Source organism: Musca domestica, unplaced genomic scaffold, assembly GCF_030504385.1.
Source record: "Musca domestica strain aabys unplaced genomic scaffold, Musca_domestica.polishedcontigs.V.1.1 16, whole genome shotgun sequence".
Taxonomy (NCBI): Eukaryota; Metazoa; Arthropoda; class Insecta; order Diptera; family Muscidae; genus Musca; species Musca domestica.
In genome coordinates, this window is record NW_026712219.1 from 17058620 (window position 1) to 17083515 (window position 24896).

The 24896-nt window shown below is 35.9% G+C and overlaps 1 protein-coding gene across 2 annotated transcripts; it reads right to left on the minus strand.

The window, feature by feature from the left end:
• Window positions 1-6053: 6053 nt before the first annotated feature.
• LOC101891796 (protein brown) lies at window positions 6054-24689 on the minus strand. Of its 2 annotated transcripts, none has more exons than XM_005179044.4 (8): window positions 23962-24689; window positions 15788-16020; window positions 15556-15708; window positions 11437-11834; window positions 11177-11371; window positions 7057-7162; window positions 6429-6987; window positions 6054-6364 (listed from the first exon to the last, which is right to left on the minus strand). In XM_005179044.4, exons 1-8 carry the CDS (start codon window positions 24107-24109, stop codon window positions 6177-6179), a joined length of 1980 nt encoding a protein of 659 aa, XP_005179101.1. In that variant the 5' UTR covers window positions 24110-24689; the 3' UTR covers window positions 6054-6176. The 2 variants fall into 2 exon arrangements, with proteins under 2 accessions (XP_005179101.1, XP_058976160.1); XM_059120177.1 differs by lacking the exon at window positions 23962-24689 and adding an exon at window positions 16093-16340.
• Between the last annotated feature and the right edge of the window lie 207 nt (window positions 24690-24896).

Consider the following 24896-nt stretch of genomic DNA (forward strand, 5'->3'; position numbering starts at 1 on the left):
TCGGTACGAAAGTTGTATGGACGTGGTCACCGAATTCGGAAAGATTTTCTGAAAAAAATCTGAAAAAATATTAGATTTTCTGGACGAATTCGGTCCGAATTCGGTGAAAATTCTTGAAAAAATAGGAGAAAAAATTAGATTTTCGGAAAAGATTCGGAGGACAACTCCGAATTTCTGAAAGAAATCGGGCAGAATTCGTCTGGAAATTCGGCGGAATATTCAGATTTTCTGAAAGAAATCGGTCAGAATTCGAAAGAAAATTCGGAATAAAATTCAGATTTTCTGAAAAAGAAAAACGCTCAGAATTCGGGAGAAAGTTCCGATTTTCTGAAAGAAATCGTTCAGAATTCGGAAGAAATATCGAAAAAATCGTCACACCACTTAAAAATGAAAAAAAAAAACACATATTTATTTAAAAAACAAACAATTTATTTCGGGTTTCGTAAAAATGTAGTTTAAATATTACATCTATAATACATTTACATTATAAATATTATTTTTATTAGGAACATAACATACAGTAGCACGTTTCTGTTTCAACTGCTAAACAAGAACAAAAAATAAAAAGCAGTGCACACAGAAAACCGGTATGTAGTTGTTTTTGCAATTTTTTTCCATCATATTTTTTGGGAACGAAAGAGAAAGAGGCTGATTCACAACAACAACAAAACGCACATTTTTACAACGGAAAATCTAACAGTTCACAATAACAATAACAAATAGCATTTTTGCTTTGCGCTTTGTTGAGATCTTGAAATGAATGATCACAACAACAACTACTATGGGAGAGAATGTGTCAAACCACCACCATCCTTTTACATGTGGGAGAGAATATGCCAGAGCAATAGACAATCTACTCTCTCCGTTTGTACATTTTTCGAGTTTTTTTTCGCTTAAAAACACAGGAAAATGTGCAGAAATTCTAAAAAAAAACGTTTAGAAAATCGGACCAATTTCTATCAGAAATTTCTGAAAAAAACGTCAGAAATTTCGGAAAAAAAATCTAAAATCAGAGCAGTCGGAAAAAATTGTTTACTGGGTTTTTTTAGTACCCCTAAAAGTTTTCTCCTTTTCTCCCCACACAATGCTGGCGAAGGGGAGGCTAGACAGCGGAGTAGTTTTCACATTTCATGCTGCTGATACTTCAATTTTTATAGTTTGCCAACATTTCTTCGTCTGTTCTGACTATCCAAGCAAAAATGGAAAACAGGACGACTCCAAAACGGAGAGTTGGGTTGAAATGTTATTGTTTCAGTGATTTTTCGTAACTGCAATTTGTTTTGTGTGTGTGTTTTCATTTTTTCTATCTGTGGAGAGTTTTTCAGTTGTATTGGTGATTGTCTGCAAAGTTTTAATTTTTATCAATTTTTAATACGGGCGCAACTAGAACTGCAGTGGCAGGAAGAGGAAGAAATTGTGCCATTTTGTATTTGCTGTGTGGCAACCAATGCAATACCTGAAGTTTGAATGCGATAGGTACATTTTTGTATTGATAATTTGAATATCAGTGTTTTGAGGGGGGTATAGGTGTCTAAATTCGAAAACTTACTAGAATGTGAACTGAAATACATATTTGTACTACAAAAAAGGGACTTTTCTTCAACATTTTCTTGATTTTATTACCTTTTCCAGCCATTAATATGATGAAGTGCAGAGAGCAATTTTAACAGCTGAGAGTTTTTTCCAAAAATCGTAAAAGTCAGATTATGACAAATAATTTTGAAATAAAGATTTCGTCAGCGTGATTGATTTCAAAAATGATTCTTACAGGCCGATATCACCTTGTCGTCAATGGCGAAGATATTTGAATCTATGTTCTTTCTAAACATTCTGGATTCAACATCTTGGCATGCCTGTGAAGATATTGAATCCGGAATGTTGAGGAGCAAGAAAGGTTCAAATATCTTCGCAACTGGCGACAAGGTGATATCGGCCTGTAAGAGTCACTTTTAATTGTCTTCAATACCGGAAATACCCTTTTTCATTTTCCATGCATCGGGACTAACGACAAGTTAAGAAGTTTGGCTAAATACTCAACTCCTGGTTCATCCAGTTGATACAACCTCAGCATAGATATTTCGTCTGGACCACAAAGGAGTTGGCAAAAAATACCTTGGAAATTTCAAGATATCCTTGCACAATGGCTCCACATTCAATTTTTCCTGACCAAATCAAAACTACATACCAAAAGTGGCCTCTATATCAAATTTAACAATTCTATTCTAAGACCCAATCGCGAATCTATGTCATGGGTGGTTTTGCGAATAATACGCAAAACCACCCATGACAACGAACAGTGACCTCGATATCAAATTTCAGAATTACATCTCCATCCCAACACTCAACAGCACATTTTGGGACATTTTGCACTTTTCGAACGTTCTTAGTGCGCTTCTCCAAAACCAGCCCCTTCTCTCAACATCAGATCTCATCAGTGACGTCCATATTAAATTTCAGGATTTCAGCTCTATGCCTTCACCCAATACCAAATATATAGTACCATTCAGTACTTTTCGTACAATTATAGAACGCATATCAAACAAGTTAAAAAGTATCAGTCGGTATTGCCGCCAGATATATACCCTCAGCCTATGTTCGATTATTTAAATATATTTTGACTAGTGTTAAGATTATTCAAACGTTTGACCCTCTATGGAGCAGGTCCTGAAGGAATGGACCAATATTGCCCATTTCCTATCGGACCCAAAAATATGATAGAAATATTGCGACAGATGTGCCAAGTCCAAATGGAATCGGATTCAATATTTTGTGGGGGAGGTACCAGAAGGAGTGGACCGATGTATTCACCCTTCACACCAGACCATGGGTTAATACAAATATTGGGATGTGTGAAATTTGAAGACAATCGGACTTTTACATCATATTTAATGAGATAGTAATTAGGAGAGGTACTTGATGGAGTAGACCGATATTGTCCATTTTCAAACCTGCCCTAGTACTGACGCAAATTTTAGGATATGCAAAGTTGGAGCAGAATCGGATTATCCATTCACTTTTTGTGCAAAAAATATATTTTTTGAACATTTCGACCTTTTGTGGGGGAGGTACCAGAAGGAGTGACCGATATTGTTCATCTTAAAACCAGACCTTGGGTTAATATAAATATTGGGATGTGTGAAATTTGAAGACAATCGGACTCTTACATCACATTTTATGAGAGTTGTAATTATTCAAAATTTTGACCATTTGTGGGGGAGGTACTTGATGGAGTGGACCGATATTGTCCATTTTCCCACCTGACCTAGCACTGACGCAAATATTAGGATTTGCAAAGTTGGAGCAAATTCGGATTATCCTTTCTCATTCTGTGCAAATATATATTTTTTTGAAAATTTCGACCTTTTGTGGGGGAGGTACCAGAAGGAGTGGACCGATATTGCCCATCTCCGAACTCGATCTAAGTTTGACAAAAATATTACGATGTACCCAATTTGGACCAAATCGGATACTCCCTTCGAGAGTTATCGTGCGCACCAGCCAGACAGACAGACGGACGGACGGACGGACGGACATCGCTAGATCGACTCCAAATGTTCTGAAACGGATTTGGTCCAAAGAGACCTAGGGTCTAAAACCGTTATTTCGACTAGGCACGTTTTGACCGTATCAAATGATATATACCCTCTGTAGCCATATGGCTGAGGGTATAAAAATCACCTCCATATCTTAACCACACACACACCAACCTTGACCTTAATATCAAATTTCAGGATACACTGTACGGTACTAAACAGAAAGAGAAAGGATAGTTTTATTTTGCTCCAACTTTGTAAATCCTAATATTTGCATCAGTGTTAGGTTAGGTGCGAAAAATGACAATAGCGATTCACCGCATCAAGTATCTGCCCCACAAAGGGTTACAATTTTGAAAAATTATAATTCTTATAAAATTGTAAGAGTTGTAAGAGTCCGATTGTCTTAAAATTTCACACATCAAAATAGTTCTATTAACACAACATCTGCTGTGAACATGGGAGATATTGGTGCACTCCTTTGGGTACTTCTCCCACAAAGGGTCAAAATTTTGAATATCCATGAAGTTAACATCCGATTCCATTCAGACTTACTACATCTCAATATTTTTATCACCACATGATATGTTATAAAGATGGTAGAGATTCGGTCATTCCTTCTGGTACCTCCCCCACAAAGGGTCAACGTTTGAATAACCAAAACGATTAAAAAATTCGAAATAAGCATCCGATTCTCTTCATATTTCACACATCACAATATATTTATTAAGCCAAGGTGAGGTGTAAAGATGGAATATTTCCATCTACTTCTTCTGGTACCTTCCCACAAGGGTCAAAATTTTGAATATCCATGAAGCTCATAAAATGCGAAATTAACATTTGATTCCAATCAGACTTGGTACATCTCAATATTTCCATCAACACAAGATGGTTGGGGTCGGACCATTTATTCTGGTACCTCCTCCACAAAGGGTCAAAATTTTGAATAACCAAAACGATTATAAAATCCGAAATAAGCATCCACACAAGATCTGCTGTGAAGATGGAAGGTATCAGTTCACTCCTTTAGGTACCTCCTACACAAAGGGTCAACATTTTCAATATCCATGAAGCACGTAAAATGCGAAATTTACATCTCATTCAGAATTTGTACACCTCAACATTCCCATCAACACAAGATCTGTTATAAAGATGGTAGAGATATGACCATTCATTCTGGTACTTCCCACAAAAAAAGGTTGAAATGTTCAAAAAAATTATTTTAAGGCACAGAAGGCACCTTGTAAATCCTAATATTTGCATCAATGCTAGGTCAGGTGAGAAAGGGCAATATAGGCCCACCGATCCGATAGAGATCGGATAATTTCTTTTGGTACCTCCCCCACCAAGGGTTCAAGATTTTGAAAAACAAAACGCTCAAAGAAAGTAAAATAAGAATCTAACTCTATTCAAATTTCACACATACAAACATTTTTGCTAACGCAAGATCTGTTGTGAAGATTATATATATCTGCGAACCCCTTCTGGTACCTACCCACAAAGGGTCACAATTTTCAATACTTTTGTCTGTCATAACTTGCGAAGCAAGTCAGCGACTTCTTACAACCAAATACTTCTCGCAACCAGAAACCTGTGATGAATATGAAATTAATCCGAATTTATGATTTCGCATGAAATTGTATATAAATGTTCGATTTTTTGCAATTTTGCCCGTGCCAATATTTTTATCTTTATTAGATGAACTATGAAAATGGAATACTGCAGTCGACTATTTCTGGCACCTCACACACATTTTCCAAAAATTATCACATATCTCATATAAAGTGAAGGAAGTAGTCAATATAGTCCAATCCTGGCACGTCGCAGTATTTATATCGTATTTATTTTGGACCGATACGAAATGGACTATATTGGCACATTCATTCGGAACGTACTCCATGGGGGGTGAACAATTTGAATAATCATAACAGAAGACAAAATAGATTTAAATAATCGAATATTGGATGAGGATATACATCTGTCGGCTTAACCGAGTGATACTTTTTAACTTGTTTTAATGAAAATAGAGAGGGAGAGAGTTTTAATGGAAAGAAATAATTCTTGGCTAACTAATAATGAAATTTCATGGAGAACATTTTTTCTAAAATGATGCCTTGTAGGACAATTTTGCATAAACTCACATCATGCTTACTTGTAATATTGTCAAAAACATTATATAACTAACATTTAAGGATTCCACTGGATTTTCCCTGTAATTATTTAAAAATTAAATTGTGTCGCCTAGTGTAATTAACCTAGCAACCTCCCACAGAGGGATTAAGATTGATTATACATATGTTGAAAAGATGATTTACTGTTTGGTATGTATTTTTTTTCGTTTTTATTAAAATGGCGCCCAATTAAAAAGACAAATAAACTTTGAACAATTCGAAGAGCGCATGAAAGAAACAGCGATAGTTGGGGGGATTCGATTATGCGAATATAAATTCTAACCCGAGTTTTTATAAATCAGCTCCAATCTGAACAATTTCAAGCCAACCCAAAAAAACACAATGCATATTTATGAAATAATTTAACAAAAACATGTATTTCACTTAAATTTACATGAAAACCATAAAATCAAGTATTTATGTGCGGTGAAAAAAAAAACAAAATAATGAAATCCCTACAAAATTCCAACATTTAATAATAACCACTACGACGTATATATTTCTTTATAAAACAATACGCCATGATGTTAAAGACCACGGCAATAAAAACCAGGCCCAAACAATCCATCCAATACGTGTCATCCGATGTGCGAAACGAGCCACGCTGTAACACCTCCAGGCCGTTTTTTATGCAGGGATGTTCTTGGTTTTTGGGACAATCTGAAAAAAAAAACACATTTTAAAAATAAAATAATGAAAATGTATAATTGTGGCGAAACCTCACCTATATTATCCACATCAATCCAAAAGTTGTACATCAACGCCTCATTGGAATAGAAAAACAGCGATAGATACTTCAAAAATGGTATCGAATCCACATTATAATACGCTCCACCAAATATCAAAAATACCAAATCAAATGGTGCCGCACATTCCGATGCCATTTTTTCCGACTCAAACAATGTCGACAAAAACAAGCCATACCCCGTGGCAGCCACTGCCGACAGGCTCAATATCAAACCCATTGTCAGAAATAGCATAAAACCCCGTTCATAGTAAATGAAAGCATAGACCACCGAAAAGAAGAAATAACTTTTGAAAAATGCCATGGGTATAAAGGATAACACCACGGCCACATAATATGCCGATAGGCTATAGGTACCCTCGCCCACTTCTCTTCGCAAAATGGGCAAGGCTGCGGGGAAAACATATGTGACACCATACGAAAAGGTGAAAATCATTTCACTACTCAGCATGAAAATCGAACCGCCAATATCCTGTATCGAAGTCTGTGACATGCCTGCAACGCCGGAATACATGATGGCCAGAGTGACGGAGGTGATCTGAAAATGGATTTTTTTTGTGATTTAAAAAATAAATCAGTTGATAAGAGTTAAGTTTTGAAGTGTTACCATAAAAAATCCCGTGGATATAAGTCCTTGTTTCAAATTACGGCGGTCATCGGTAACAAAACGTTTTAACAGCAAATACACCTGTATGGGCCACCAAATCTTTTTGCTGGAAAGCGAATCAAAATACGATTTCAATTAGAAAAAAATTTAATACGATAATTTTTGTCATGGGCTGTAGCACCCATTACGAACTTCAAATACGAAATTTGAAATAATTCGATAAATAATGTCGCTAAAACCATGAAAATACTTAATATCGGGAGGTACCGTTATATAGGGGCTTTACGAAGACGTGGACTTGCATACGCATTTTTCCCATAAGCTGCAGTACCCATTGGTATCTTCCAGTATGAAATTTGAAACGATGCCGGCGAATAATGTTGCTGAAATCATCAAAATACCGAATATCGGGAGGTACCGTTATAGGGGGGCTATAGGAAGACTTGGACCGGCATACAAAATTTTTTGTCATAGGCTGTAGTACCCATTACGAACTTCAAATGGGAAATTTTAAATAATTCCGGTAAATAATGTCGCTAAAATCATGAAAACACCGAATATCGGGAGGTACCGTTATATGGGGCTATACGAAAACGTGGACTGACATGTCCCATTTACGAACTTAACCTGCCTACTGCTAAACTATGCATGTGTGCAAAATTTTAGCCTTCTATTTCAATTCGTTTAAAAGATAGCGTGATTACAACAGGCGGACAGACAGACGGACATCACTAAACCGTCTCAGAATTTTACGCTGATCCAGAATATGTATACTTTGCAGGGTCTATTATGAATATTTCTAGGAGTTAGAATCGGAATGACAAAGTTAATATACCCTCCATAGAATGGCAGAGGGTATAAAACAGTATTAAAACTAAAAAATTAAAAAAATCTACTCAACGAGAGATGAATACGCTCAAACTATGTCGGTTTATTTGAATATACTCTGAACTGTTAGAATTATTCAAAATATTCACTGAGAAAATTGGCATAATAATGAAATGCATTGCGTTAGTAATTGGTGTTCTCTGGAATGCGTGAATCGATTTTACTTCTGCAAACTTCTTATGAAACGTAACGTCAATACGAAGGTTTTTATGTATAACGCTTTTCAATTCATATACATTGGTTCACATATATTTTAATAAAAACTTCATTCATTTTAAAAATACTTCAGTAAGTAAGAGACTGATTGATTTAACACCTAGGCAAAATGGCTAAAGCTTGAATCTTGAAAATTTGCATGTGGATCCATTTAGGGTGCAGAAGTGATATAAGGCTGGGTTTCTGTAAATTCCAACAGTAAGTGTACTAAAAAGATAGAACGGATAAAGATAGAATTGTAAAATTTGGAATGAGGGTCGCTTGTGTAAGATAGATGTAACAAGCCAACAACACACTTATAAAAGGTACTATGGAGCACCAAATTTAGTACCATTTAGTTTTATGTTTATTTGGGTTGGGCTTAAATCTTGACATTTGGTATAAGAATTAAATTGTTTTAGGTTTATAACAACTGTCCTAAACTAACAAGTGCACGCTACTACGTCTGTGAAAAGTCAATTTTATTATTTTCGATTCGTACCAACAGTTCGTGTTAGAAGTTTTTAGTACTCAAAAAGTACAATTTTTTCAGTTTCGAAAATTTTTTTTTATCAAAACTTCATACATTGTACTAAATTAAAGGTTTTATATATTATTCAAGTTTTTTTCTTTTTCGGAAAGAAAAAATGAAAAATATTTACCTTTAACACCAAAAAGGTCACAACAACTTTCATTTTGGAGTTTACCGAGGAGGATTTTAGTAAGGAAGACCATTGCACAATGGACCCACAATTAAATTTTTTGTCCAAAACTATTCCAACATCTCCATATGTATACACTAGAAACCAACAGTGACCTCGAAAGCAATTTTTTTTTAAATACCAAATTTAGCAACATTTAGAACGCATATCCAAAACAATCTACTTCTCTTCGCCACAGTACGCATTTTCAAAAAAAAAAAATCTCCATATCTGAACCTTAGATACCCACAGGATTTTATCTCTTTCTCTTCAATGAAGCCTAAATTCAGTACCATTTCGTACAATTATAGTAGACATTTTCAAAACCACCTCCACACCCCAATATCAAATATCGGGATACCAGCTCTATCCATTTACCCAACACCCAATTTAGTACCACTTAGTACTTTTCGAACTATTTTAGTACTCATTTTCAAAACCACCTCCATATTTTAACAACTAATACTAACGGTGACATTTATTTCAAACTTCGGGATTCCAGCTCAATCCCTTCAATCAATGCCAACTTAGTATCATTTAGTACTTTTCGTACAATTGCAACACACATTTCCAAAACCACATTGACCGTAACTCTATTCCAGATGCAAACAGTGACCTCATTATCAAATTTGAGTATTCCAGCCCTATCCCTTCACCTTATTCTAAATTTAGTACAATTTAGTCATTTTCGTATAAATATTGGACGCATTTCCAAACCGTTATCCAAATATCAAATTTCAGGATTTTATCTCCATCCCTTTAACAAATGCCAAATTTAGTACCAATTAGTACTTTTCGTACAATTATAGTACATTCATCCAAAACCACATTCATATCTCTATTCCAAGTAACAACGAAGACCTCAATGTCAAATTTGAGAATTCCAGCCCTATTCCTTCATCTAATTCCAAATTTAGTAGCAAATAGCTCTTTTTGAAAAATTTTAGTATGCGTTTTCAAAACAATCTTCATAACTTAACCCTTAATACCAACAGTGAACTTAATGTGAGCATTAATATGTGGTATCAATACCAGATACCAACAGAGACCTCAATATAAAATTTAAGGATACCACCTCTATCAATTTACCTAATACCCAATTTAGTACCACTTAGTACTTTTCTTTCAACTATAGCATGCATTTGCAAAACTCCTCCATATCTTAATCCCAAATACCAATGGAGACCTCAATATCAAATTTGAAAATTCCAGTACCAATGTAATACCAATTAGTACTTTTTGAACAACTATAGTATGCATTTTCAAAACTATCTCCATATCTCAACTTAAAATACCAACAGTGAACTTAATTTCAAATTTCAGGATTTTATCTCAATTCCTTCAACCATTTAGAATTTTTCATACAATTATAACACACATTTTTGAGATCACCTCCATATTTCCAGGTTACACATTAACAGCGAGACTAAAACTAAAATTCAGATTCCAAACAACATCTGTTCACCCAACAACAAATTGTACTATTTAGTAATTTTCGTGCACTTGTAGTACACACTACCACAATCACCTCTTTATCACAAACCTACCACCAACAAAGACCCCAATACAAAATTTCAATTTACATTTTTAGTAAGAATTGCCAAATCCCAGCCTTATCACGCTCCATTTCGTCTGGTCGTTGATTCTAGGTCGTTCAGTTACAAAACAAACTACCCAATTCTAAAAATTTTAAATTGCCAGCTTTTTCCGTTCATCCAAAACGGAATTGTACCAAATACAGTACTATTTAGTCCTCGGGCATTTTTAGTACACATTTCCAAAAACGCCTCCTTACATCAACTAAATTTCCAGGAATTATTTCTTTCAAAATTTTACACCATTTTACATTATTCCAAATGGTACCAAATTAAGTGCATTTTAGTACTTTTGATACACGTTTTTTTAAGCCCTCTGGTTGGTCTATCCTACACAACATCATAGACTCTCACTTCAAATTTCAGATTTACAGTTCCATTCCTTCCCAAATACGAAAGTTAATACTAAGTATTTAGTACTTTTGGTACTTTTTAGTACGAATTTTCAAATCCCCCGCCATGTATTAACCAAACCGCACAAACGGTGATACTAATGCCACATGTAAGACTTCCAGCTCAATCCCTTGCCCAAATACAAAATTTAGTACCATCTAGTACTTTTCAGTACGTATTTTCAGAATCACCTCCAAATGTCAACTCTACACGCTAACAGTGATCCTAGTACCAAATTTCCATTTACCGGGTGATTTCGAACACATTTCAAATTAAAAGCAAACATTGGCATTCCCTGCTCAAGTTCGACCCTGCCCGGAACCTAACTTCTATTAAGAAAATACTTACAAATTCTTCATGTTGTTTAAATAATCTCCCGTATATGGCTTCGGCAGCAACCAACTGCTATTATAAAGACCCATTGTCTGGAGACTATGTTTGGCCCGGACTATGGCTCCATCCTTGCGATTGGTGTGACTATCCGAAATGGTTTTCAAATAAAAATCGGCAGGATTACAATTGTGTGGTATAGAATAACCCAATCTGAAAGAAATTCAAGAATATTTACAATGAAATATTTTATTAAATGTCAAAAAATTCTCTCCTACTTGGTAAAAAATTCCACAGCATCTTCGGTTCGTCCCTGATACACCAAACGGCCGGCATCCATCAGTACAATATGGGTAAACAACTCAAATATATCCGATGTCGGCTGATGTATGGAACAGATGATTGCCTTTTTGTAACGACCATTGGGACTGTTGTTCAACGCCTTTAGGCTGGGTAAATCTGAATCTAGAATTTCCATTTCAATCGAACTGCCAGGACTGCTCTCTCCACTCGGCGATGAATAGGAATCTTCGCCGTACAACGATGTGAGCGACTTGTTAAGAATTCGATGTCGTGTGCAGAGATGACGCAGTGTCTTGATCACAGTAAAGGCATTATAGCTATCCAGACCGGTGGTTGGCTCATCGCAGAATATAAATGGGGGATCGGTGATTAGCTGGATAGGGGAGAGAAAAATAAAAAATGCAATATAATATAATCTCTCTATAAATGGAAGGGAAGTGAAATAAATGACAGACCTAAAATCAACGCCCAGACGAAACGACTGAAGCTAGGGTCAGTCTTGGTGCTTAGGTGCGTGATAAGGCTGAGTTTTTGGCAATTCGTACTGAAAGGGTACGAAAAGTACTAAAATGTACTAAAAATTGAGTACTTTGTATTGGACAAACGGAATGAGCTAGAATTCTGAAATTTTGAATGAGAAGGAGAGCAGAAACTTTTAGGACATGAACCGTTCTAAAATTGTACTAAACTTCTAATATGGTACCGTTTGGTATTATGTGAACGAATAGAGCTATAAACATGAAATTCAGGTTGAGAATCGCGGTTGGAAAGTAAGTTTTATATATATATAGGTAGTCTTGGAAATGTGTATTAAGTGCGCGAACTGTACTAAATGGTACTTACTTTGGAACAGTTTGCTTTAGGGTGAACATTTGAAGCAGGATTTTGAAATTTTGTATTGGGGTCTCTGTTGGTGATAGGTTTGTGATAAATAGGTGGTTTTGGAAATGAGTACTACAAGTGCACGAAAAGTACTAAATAGTACTATATTTGGTACAATTTGCATTTGGGTGAACATATATTGCCTGAAATTCGGTATTTGGGTCGCTGTTCATGTGTTGCCCGGAAATGTGTACTGTGTTTGTACTGAAAATACTAAGTTGTACTAAATTTGTTATCAGGTGTAGGCATTTTGTATTAGAGTCGCGCTTCATGTATTGCCTGGACATATGGACATGGCTTCGAAAATGTGTACTAGAATTGTACGAAAAGTACTAAGTGATACTATATCGGATATTGGGTGAAGGGCTACAAATAAAATAAAGAAAATTGATATTTAGATTACTAATGGTAGCTGTGTTTGAGATTTGGCAGTGTTTGGAAATGTGTCCTATTTTTGTACCAAAAGTACTAAAAGGTACTAAATTTTGTATTGGGTGAAGGGATGGGGCTGTAATCCTTAAATTTGATATTGAGATTTCTATTGGAATCTGAAAATGAGACATGGAGGTGATTATGGAAATGTGTTCCGTAATTGTACGAAAAGTACAAAATAGTACTAAATTTGGTATTGGGTGTTGGGATAGAAATAAAATTCTGAAATTTGACATTATGATTACTTATGTGTCTAAGATACGAAGGTATTTTTGGAAATGTGAACTACAAGTACACCAAAAGTACTATATAGTACTAAATAGTACTATATTTGGTACAATTTTGTATTGGGTGAACAGATTTAAAATTTAGTATTGAAGTCCCTGTTCATATGTTGTCTAGAAATATGTATGTCTGTATGTGGTTTTGGAACTATAAGTGCACGAAAAGTACTAAGAAGTACTAAATTGGGTATTGAGTAAAGGCATAGAGCTGAAATTCTCAAATTTGACATTGAAATCTCTGTTGGTATCTGGGATTGAGCTATGGGGGAGGGTTTGAAAATGCGTACTATTTTTGTGCGAAAAGTACTAAATGGTACTAAACTCGGTATTGGGTGAAAGGTTGGGACTGGAATCCTCGAATTTAATATTGAGGATTCTCTTGGTATTTAGAATTTTACATGTGTACTATAATTGTTCGAAAAGTACAAGGTGGTACTAAATTCGGTATTGGATGAAGGGGTAAAGCTGGCATCTAGAAATTTGATACTGAAGTCGCTGTTGGTATCTGGGATTAAGATTTGGCGGTCGTTTGGAAATTCGCCCTATATTTGCACGAAAAGTACTAAATGGTACAAAATTTGGTATGGAGTAAAGGGAAAGAGCTGGAATCCTGAAATTTGATATTAAGGTCTTTGTTGGTATCTGGGATTGGGATTGAGATATGGTGCGTGTTTTGGATATGTGTACTATAATTGTACGAAAAGTACTTAATTGAACTAATTTCGTGCAATTTGGTATTGGGTGAACAGATAGTGCCTGAAATTTGGTATTTGGGTCGCTGTTCATGTGTTGCCCGGAAATTTGTACTCTGTTTGTACGGAAAGTACTAAGTTGTACTAAATTTGTTAGTAGGCATAGGGATAGGGCTGAAATCCAAAAATTTGATGCTGAGGTTTCTGTTGGGGTCTGGGATTGGAATGAGAAGGTAGTATACGAAATGTGTAACCTAACTTGGTATTAAGTGAAGGAATAGAGCTAAAATTCTGATATTTGATATTGAGGTCAATGTTGGTTTCTAGGGTTTACATATGGAGATGATGAAATTGCTGTGAACAGAAAAATGGATGAGGGTCCATTGTGCAATGTTTTTACTAAGATCCTCTTTGGTAAACTTCAAAATGAAAGATATTGAAGACTTTTCGGTGTAAAAGGAAAACAATTTCCTGAAAATCTGAACATTTAGTTCCAATTATGAAATTTTGATTAACAATTCTTGCTCGAACTGAACAAATTGTGTATTTTGGGTGCTAAAAAGTCTTAACACGAATTCTTGGAACGAATCAAAATGTTCAGGTGGGTTTTTCGCTGACGAAGTAGCGGACACTCACTAGTATAGATATAGACTAGTAAAAAAGCAGTAAGTTCGGCCAGGCCGAACTTTGAATACCATTTGGAACGAATTAGAAAATTTTCAAAAAATAAAATCTATTAAAAATTCTGTTAAAATCTTTAAAAAATCTAATATCGGAAGATGCCGATATACGATATTGTAGACCTATATAGACAATTACCTTTCAGGGGTTAAAGTGCTCACAAAGAACTCCTTGTGTGGATTTTCAGACATTACCATTGGAAAATATGGCTAAAATCATCAAAATACCGAATCTCGGTGGTACCGTTATACGATATCGTTAACCTATATAGAGAATTCTCTGTGCTAACAAAGAACCTCTTGTGAACAATTTCAGACAATTCCATTGAAAAATATAATATATAGATAATTCTCCTTCAAGGGCTAAAGTACCCACAAGGAACTCCTTGTGTGGATTATCAGACAATTCCGTTGCAAAATTTGGCTAAAGTCATCAAAATACCAAATATGTGGTCTATACGATATCGTGGACCTATATAGATAGTTCTCTTCCGAGGTATAAAGTAGCCACTAGGGACTCCTTGTGTGGAATTTCAGACAATTCCATTGAAAAATGTGGCTAACATCATCAAAATACCGAATATCGGGGGGTACCGTTATATGGGGGCTATACGATATCGTGGACCGATATAGCCCATCTTCGAACTTGACCTGCCTGAAGACAAAAGAGAGATCTGTGCAAAATGTTTGCTTCCTATCTTAATTCGTTTAGACTGTAGCGCGATTCCAACAGACGGACGGACAGGGCTAAATCATCTTAGAATTTTACGCTGATAAGAATATATATACTTTGTTGGGTCTAAAATGATTATTTCGATGAGTTACAAACGGAATGACGAACTTAATATACCCTCCATACTATGTATGGTGGAGGGTATAAAAAGGAGCGCATAGATCTACTCATAGCGGAAGCTCGAACAGAACTTCTAGTAAATTTTATTTTTGTCGAAAATTTGTATTTTTTACTCCAGGAGTTTCATAGCCAAAATAATTTCAATCGTTAACTTAAAATGCGTTTTTCATAGACCCTCCCTTCTAAATATCATTTCATGTCTAAATGGACTTTTTAAGAGCAATCGTATTTCCCCACCATTCCAAAAAAAAGGGTTTTTCCCCTCACTTACCTCCTCGGCCAAACTAAGCCTCTTTCGTTCTCCACCCGACATCTGTTGAATTCGAGTATGAGCGATATTTCTTAAACCCACTGCCAGTAGAAGGTCTTCTACCCGCTGGCGTTTCTCAGCTTTCGAGGTTTTGCGATGCATTTTAAAGTGGGACTATGAAAAAAAGAGAAAGAGAGGAGAGGAATACATCATTGCTACTCTAACCGGAAAAAAATGTGTCTCCCATACAAACCATAAAATACAAATGTTCATAGGCAGTGAAGGTCTGAACATTAATCTCAAATTGTGGTAGGAAACTTGAAATTCGTATCATCTCCGAACGATCCATAACCATGCCATTGACCACCACCTCTCCCGTTAGGTTTCCGCGTAAACGCTGAGATATTGCTGCCAGTAGGGTGGTCTTGCCGGCTCCACTGCAACCCAATATGGCAACCAGGTCGCCGGTTTTCATGTGGCCACTAACTGCAAAGGGAATTGCGGAGAAGATACAAAATTAGGCCAAATTAAAATAATAACAACAATAGATCGACAAACCACAAAGGTCGATTACAACCCAATCCAAACGATTGCCATTTTGTGGCGCTGTTCAATTATCAGCATCGAATCGATCATCTTTAGACGGAAATGTTTTCAGCTCGATTTCAAAGCATAAATAGAACAAGAAGATCAGGCCGACATTACTCCACGTCGCGCAGCAGCTTACTAATGCGACATTTGAGATGTCGTAACATGTAAATATGTGTACACGGTCTGATGCGGTGTGGCGTGGTGTAAATAACTGCCAGCCAGACTGCTGCCTACTACCTGTAATCTAGTCAGACTAACTTAGTCATTTAAACTTTGTTAATTATCTAATGTTAGTTCTACTGGCGATCCCTCCCTTTAGCTTGTCTATCTGCGCCACCTATGACTTGTGGAGAGATTCTATTTGTGTGTCGCCAGAGAAGTGAGAAAAAGACACCCATACACTGAAATAAGTGTTCATGCAACGTTTAACATGCTCGCATTTAAATCAGCCATCAGCTATTGGGGGTATTGATATGTATGACACGAGATGTAAACGTTGATATTCATATTTTTCCGCATGATTTATTTACGCACTTCAGGAGGATCATGTGCAGGGAGAAATATCTAGTGCTAAATTACACTGAGCAACACAAACAATAATTACAGGAACAAAGTAAAAAAGCAGTAAGTTCGGCAATACCCTCCACCATTTGAAACGAATTAGGAAATTTTCAAACAAATAAACTTCAATAAAAATTCTATTAAAATTATACGAATACCGAATATCGGAAGGTGCCGATATTTTGGAGGGATACACGATATTGTAGACCTATATAGACACATCTATGTGTGGGGGTAAAGTACTCACAAAGAACTCCTTGTGTAGAATTTAAGCCAATTCCATTGAAAAATGTGGCTAACATCATTAAAATACCGAAAATCGGGGGTACCGTTAAATGGGGGCTATACAATATCGTGGGCCTATATAGACAATTCTTTTTCAGGGGGTAAAGTACTCACAAGAAACTCCTTGTGTGGAATTTCAAAAAATTCCATTGAAACAAGTTTAAAAGCAGTAAGTTCGAACCGAACTTTGAATACCCTCCACTATTTGGAACAAATTTGGAAATAAAATCCTTAAAAAATTCTGTTAAAAATATAAAAATACCGAATATAGCCGTTATATTGGTGTCTATACGACATGGACTCACACAGGCATTGTTTGTCATGAGTCATTACCAAATTCAACTTCGGAACATGAAATAAACGGTGAATAATGTAGCTAAAATCATTAAAATATCGTATATAGGGTGGTACCGTTATATTGGAGCTGTGCGAAGACCGGGACCAGCATAGACAATTTTTTGTCATAGGCTGTAGCATCCATTACGAACTTCAAATACGACATTTCAAACAATTTCGGTGAGTATTGTACCTAAACTCGTCAAAATACCGAATATAGGGAGGTACTGGTATATGAGGCCTATACGAAGACCTGGACCTGCATAGACAATTTTCTGTCACAGACTGTAGTTTCCATTACGAACTCTAAATGCGTAATTTGAAAAAATTCCGGTGAATAATGACGCTTAAATCACCAAAATGCCGAATATAGGGAGGTACCGTTATATGGGGGCTATATGAAGACGTGGACCTGCACAGACAATTTTCTGTCTTAGGCTGTAGTAACCATTGCGAACTTCAAATACCAAATTTTAAACAATTCCGGTTAATAATGTCGCTAAAATAATCAAAATACCGAATATCGGGAGATACCCTTACATGGGGGCTATATGAAAACGTGGACCTACAAGGCCCATTTACGAACTTAATCTGCCTATTGGCAAAATATATATGTGTGCAAAATTTTAGACTTCTATCTCAATTCGTTCGAAAGATTACAAAGTGATTACAACAGACAGACAGACAGACGGACAGACAGACGGACATGGCTAAATCGTCTTAGAATTTTACGCTGATCAAGAATATATATACTTTGTTGGGTCTGACATCTGTATTTCTAGGAGTTACAAACGGAATGACAAAATTAATATACCCTCTATAGTATGGTGGAGGGTATAAAAAAAGCATAGCCTAAAACCTCGAAACTTTTTTGGGAGTTTGATCTGCAAACGTAGTACTATTTACCCAACCAAAACATAACCCACATATCAAATTTAAGAGCTCTAACGAAAAAAATGTGTCACAGTGTCTTGTACCTTTTAGTACTCCTAGGTTGTATTTGCGAAAACGCATCCTTATACCACGCCTACGCATCAACAGTGACCCACATCCCAAATTTTGAGGTTCCAGCTTTACTAATTCACATTCAATACAATAGTGCTGATCTTAGTACTTTTAATAATCGATGGTTCAAATTCCCATAAATTCTCAGTATGCCAAATTTTATGATTCTAGCTTTGGCGGACCTTGGAAAACACTTCATCGTATAAAAAATTAACTTCTATCTGTAAAAGAACTTTAGGAGATTTTGTTATTGTTGAAGCAATAATTCCTCATGTTTCTTTTCGTCTTCTTCTTCATTATCTAATATCAATGTCATTATAGATTTTTCTTCTTCTACTTCTCTTTTGAATGGCAGCCACAAAACATGTTGCAACTTTGTACCCAAAGTTTGGTGCTTCAGCGTGCCCACCCATGCAACTCACTCGGCTGCGTTGCAGATGCAGACAGGTGAAGTAATTGGCGAAGAAAACCTAGGAGTGCACAATAGCGATACTCAATATTGCCAATGTGCAAAAGAAATAATAGTTCGTTAATACAATTAGACAATATTTGAAATTCTGTAATTCATTTGTAACACTTGCTAACACACCCTACACCATGGCACGCTGTGGTTCAGTGACTTCTTAGTTAGGCCCATAGACCAAGGCCATTAAAAAATGCTGTGTTTGAAATTGTTGTAAGCCCATAGCAAATTGACTAAATATAGAGAAGTTGGAAATAAGTTTGAAGGAGGATTAGTTTCAAAAAAAAAAAAGAAAGATTAGTAAAAATATAATGAAACTCCGCTATGAAAAATATCCTTTCATAAAAGTTCCTTCAAGCTAGTTTACACATCATGAAAGAGTTACTGTAATAGTGTCCATAACAATTTTTAAATGTACACGAGACACTTTAAAGTCACATTACAAACTATTCTGTTGGACTTTCGAATCGAAAACTTCAAAATACAACAATAAGGTGGAACCATTATAAGGGAGATTTACCAACAATCAAATCTTAGTTTTTATTTTTTGAAGGGTTAATCCTCCAAAAAGTGGACTATTTTTAATTAGCAGAAGTAAAGTCAATTACAACTAATTCAGTAAGAAACTGGTACAAAAACCTTCAAAACACCGAAAATCATAAGGTACCGTTATATGGGAGCTATAAAGCATCGAATGTCTGTGATAGATTCCAAAGCTCTATCGTTTCTTTAAAAAATGTGAGGAACACCTAAAAGTATCCTAAAAGGATGTCCTCTGGCGAGTCTTCTGTTTTTAAAGACCAACAGCCCATTAAATAAAATGAGCTCTTCTATGGCGAGAGTATCTTGGATGAGGTATGTTATCTATGACTAAGAAAGACCCATGGCTAAGTAAAACCCTTAAGTGATCATCTGCCCAAATATAAATTATTATATCTATAGAATACCTTTAGAGCCTACAGGGACTTGTAGGGATCCAAATCTTTCAGAGGGTTTCCAATATGTTTAAAATCGGTTGCAGATTATATATTATTAAGATGTTGCATTTCTTCTGTCAATAAAATCTACACATGAAGTCTATAAAAGGCATTCTATCGAAACAACACCTTTCGATGGCTTCTTTCTATGGAAGACTTGAAGAAGGTCTTTTATGAAAAGCTTTTTTTAAGTCTTCTATAAATAGGATAGTTGTGGATTAATAGATATTCTATAAAGAAAAAAGTTCGACAGGGCCGAATTCTAAATACTCTCCACCATTTGGGACAAAAAATTAAGTATGCAAGTCCTCGTCTTCGTATAGCCCCCATATAACTGTTTTCATATTTATTTTTTATAATTTTAGACGAAATTTTCATTTTTTACTTGTTTTAAAACAATTTTCCCCCAGTCGAGTCGTTACAGAAGACTTTTAGAACATTTTCTTCAAAAAGTTGAAAACCCCCGTTATTGTGGAATCGTATCATTCTACAAAATTCTTAGAATACACCAATAATTACCTAAAACTCGAAAATCGGTAAAACTAAAAAACACGTTCTTAGGGGCAAAGTAGCGCTCAATATTTACATATAATACAAAACCTTTACATAAAATATAATCTTAAAAGCGAATAAAGATATACATGGGAGCTATATCAAAATCTGCATCGATATCGATTAAATTTGATAAAGGTATTTCAGAGCTATATTTGATATCTTTCTCTGTGGGGGGCAAAAATTACAAATCGGACGGATATGGGAGCTATATCTAAAATATAACCGATTATCTTAAATTTTAATAGGGTTTGTCCTTGGGCCAAACAAATAATTTGTGCAAAATTTCAAACTCAATCGGGTCAGCAATGCAAATATATTCACGGACAGACGGACGGACGGAGGGACGGACATGCATAAATCGACTCACAATATGATTCTTTGTAGATCTTAAAGGAACTATGGGTATATCTCGCTTCCTTTTCCATGTTGCAAACAAATGCACAAAGACATAATACCCTGTACCACAGTGTGCTGTAGGGTATAAAAAGCACCTACGTTCGGCTAGAGCTAGACTCCACCATTTGGAAGGATCTTGCAAAATGTAAAAAATCATCAAAATACCCAATATCGGATGATAGAGGCTAAACGAAAGCGTGGACTCCAAATATCAATTTTGAGATATTTCTATTGGAAAATGTGGACAATTCGAAAATGCCGAACATCGGAAGGTACAATAATATGGATAGGGACCTTCATAGGTAATTTATTGAAAGTGGTACACATTACGAACTCTAAATACCAAATTTAAAACCATTCCGTCGAAAAATCATCAAATTACCAAATATCGTTATGTACAGTAATATGGGGGCTATATGAAACTGTGCACCCATATATATAATTTTCTCTCAGAGATTAAGTCCATTGAAAATGCCAGAAAAGGCATTCGCGAACTCCAAATATCCATTTTGAGATAATTCCTTTGACAAATGGCTTAGAATATCGGAATGTACCATTATATGGAAGTGGACCTTCATAGGTAATTTGCTAGGAAACTTGAAACAATTCTAGACATAATGGGACATACATTATCAAAATACCGAATATCGAGAGATGAAGTTGTATGAGGACTATACGAAAACTTGGATCTATATGAACAGTTCTATTTAGGTATATTTCCCACATATATACAGGGTATATTAAGTTTTTTATATATATATATATATATATATATATATATATATATATATATATATATATATATATATATATATATATATATATATATATATATATATATATACAAGGTTACATCGTGTTAGAATTTTATGCTGATCAAGAATATATATATATATATATATATATATATTCTTGATCAGCATAAAATTCTAACACGATGTAACCTTGTCCGTCGTTCCTTCTGTCCGTCTGCTGTAATCATTCTAGAGTCGAAACGAATTAAGATAAGAAGCTAAAATTTTTCCACAGATCAGTCTTTGGGCTGCAGGCAGGTCATCTTCGAAGATGGACTATATAGGTCCACGATATCGTATAGCCCCCATACAACGGTACCCCCCGATATTTGATGTTTGATGATTTTACCCATATTTTCCAATGGGATTGTCTGGAAATCCACACAAGAAGTTCCCTCTGAAGATAATTACCACTTGGAAGAGAATTGTCTATATAGGTCCACGATATCGTATATACCCTATGCAGTGGTACGTCCCGATATTCGGTATTTTGCGGATTGTAACGACATTATTCGCCGGAGTTGTTTCAAATTTCGTATTTAGAGTTCGTAATGGAAACTACAGTCTATGACAGAAAATTGTCTATACAGGCCCACGTCTTCGTATATGCCCCATATATCAGTACCTATTCGATATTTTGACGATTTTAGGTATAATATTCACGAAATAATAGGTACTGCAGCCAGTGACAGAAAATTGTCTTTGCAGGTCCAGGTTTTCGTATAGCCCCGATATAACGGTGCCTATATTCCGTATGTAGATGATTCACCCGATTTTTTTGTTTCAAGTTTCGTATTGTAATGGCTCATGACAAAAGTGGCCTATGCAGGTCTAATTCTTCGCATAGACCCCAATATAACAGCTATATTCGGAATTCTTAAGATTTCGTCAAAATTTTTAACGGATTTTATTTTATTTTATTTATTTATTTTTTTTTTTTAATTACCAAATTTGTTACAAATGCTAGCGGGTCCTCAAAGTTCGACCCGATCGAACTTAATTGCTTTTTTACTTGTTTTTCTTTAAATATGGATGAAAGTCTTAAAAGTTTTTCGGGTAAAAAAAAATCTTGAAAAAGTCTCATGTAAAGGAACAGAGCTACAGCAGAATCTATATATAGGGTGAGATAAAAAAATGCAACAAAGCCAACCGACATAATTTTGAAATTTTATTGAGTGGAAGCAAAAAATGTCGGAAATAGCATCAAATTTTAGAATAAGTTTAGATTTGTTCGAATTGGTCACCTTTGGAACGAATAATAGTCTTCAAACGCCTAATGAAACCGTCACACGCTGCCCGAATGTTGCTCTGCGGTATTTTGGCCCATTCCCGGCGAAGCGCTTGCTTGAGGTGATCGACAATTTGGTATTTTTTAGTGCCAACCTTGCTTTCCAAAATACTCCAGACACAATAGTCCAACGGACTGATAACCGGAGAGTTTGGTGGCCATTGTGCACTGGAAATGAAGCGAAGAACCTCATTTTGTAACCATTCTTGGGTGGCGCGTCCAGAGTGCGGTGGTGCTGAGACCTGTTGGAATGTCCAAGGTCTGCGGCCAAAATATTTCCGTGCCTAAGGCGATAATATTCGGAACTTATTCTGATACCACGGTCGATCAACACGAGCGGAGAGCGACCATCGGCTGTTATGGCGGCCCACTCTATCACCATGGCCGGTTTTCTCATCGGAGAAAACCAAATTCGGCAGTTCACCACTTTCGGCCAAGCGAAGCAACTCTTTAGCTCTTTTGAGTCAATTTTCTTTCTGTGGCGGTGTAAGTTCTTGCACTTTTTGGAATTTTAATGGCTTTACCCCGAGCTCATTTTTCAAAATTTGCCAAATGGAATATTGCAATATGTTCAGTTCACGAGCCATTTTTCTGCCACTGCGACGCGGGTTTCGATCAAGTCGCTTCTTTACTTTTCGAACCATTTCTGCTGATGTTGCTGTTTTCTTCCGTCCACATCCTTGACGTCGGGCTACGAATAACTTTTTTCTTTAAAATTCTAACCACTGGAAATTCGCTGGAATAATTTTAATAGCTGTCGGACGAGTGGCTTGGAAATGACAGCTGTCTGAATTTGGTTGCAGTTTTTTCATCTCACCCTGTACTTTGTAGAGTCTATCTCGAGTATTTCGAGGTGTTACAAACGAAATGGCAAGGTTAATATGCCCTCCATAGAATAATGGAGGGTATTAAAATTAAAATTAAACTAAGTGTAAACATGGGATAGAGAGGTGCAATCGTTCTCTTATCTTTCGACTCTCACAGAGAATAAAAATTTAAGTAATCACGAATGTTGTAGAAGAAACTTGTGCCCTAAATCCAGACACGGGACGAAAATGGTCGCCATTAGTACACCTCGTCTACTTCTCCCTTTCCTATGTATAGCCTATTTCTGATAAAATCGATTTCAGGACCACAATGTATTTATGTCCACTTCACCTTTGGAACTCCACTTACCATCATTCAATATCTGCAATTCCCTTTGGGTGCGACATGATTCCCAAAAACTATAGTTATTTTCTTCCTTAGCTGGGACATAATAGTTCAGATGTTTCCACTCCAAACACAGACCGGCAGCAAATGCGGAACCATCAGCGTCTTCCATTGTTATTTCAAAAGTATTTATTTATTCTTTACAGATATTAATTATTATCACTTTTTTTGGTCACACCGAAATTTTTAACCACAAACGAAAACTGAAGAAAAACGTAAACGAAAAAACCTCGCAACAACTGCAAATACGGCTATAAAAGTACAGTCTTATGCGTCGTCGTTAACCATGATTTGTGCCGCGAATGAAATGCATTCCGTTTATGATCCGCGAGTTGAAAAAAAAAACTGATATGATATGATCCAGCGATTATATGACTATGGTGATGCTTCCCGGATGGCATCCGTCATTCGGACCAACAAAAAAAAACTAATTTTGGATTTTATCTTATCTTTTTGAAAAAAATATCCACAGAGATAAGTGTTTAAAAACGTTACTCCCCCACCTGCACGAAAATGGATGGTGGATTAGAAACAATGTTTCAAGGGAAACATTTGTTTAAACGCTTAAGAGATAAGCAATGTTTTATTATTCGATTTAACCACTTTTTAAACTAGTTCATGATGAGCGCTTTTCTGAAGATGAAGAGTTTTTTCTTATTCCTGCACTTGCTTCTTATCCGCCACGCGAACCGTTTTCCATGAATGCTGCTCACTAACTAAACTTAGTCGAGTTCTCATTTAACCAACACGCTTTCGATTAGCTAGTGTTAGACAGCTTTCAATATTGGTTGTCGCAATTTGTCAGCAAAGGGATGGCCAATCATGGGCCCTTCATATGAAATTGCAGAGGTTTTGGGAGAAAATGTATTCTCGAAGGTCTTAAATCTACCTGAAAGTCT

Bases quoted from the DNA above. Each gene is read 5' to 3' on its own strand.
- LOC101891796 (XM_005179044.4), bottom strand. From the start codon at position 24,109: ATGGAAGACGCTGATGGTTCCGCATTTGCTGCCGGTCTGTGTTTGGAG. The intron at 11,835-15,555 runs GTAAGTGAGGGG...TCCCCTATCCAG, and splicing joins GGCTTAGTTTGGCCGAGGAG to CTAATCACCGATCCCCCATT. The intron at 11,372-11,436 runs GTAGGAGAGAAT...AATTTCTTTCAG, and splicing joins GCTGTGGAATTTTTTACCAA to ATTGGGTTATTCTATACCAC.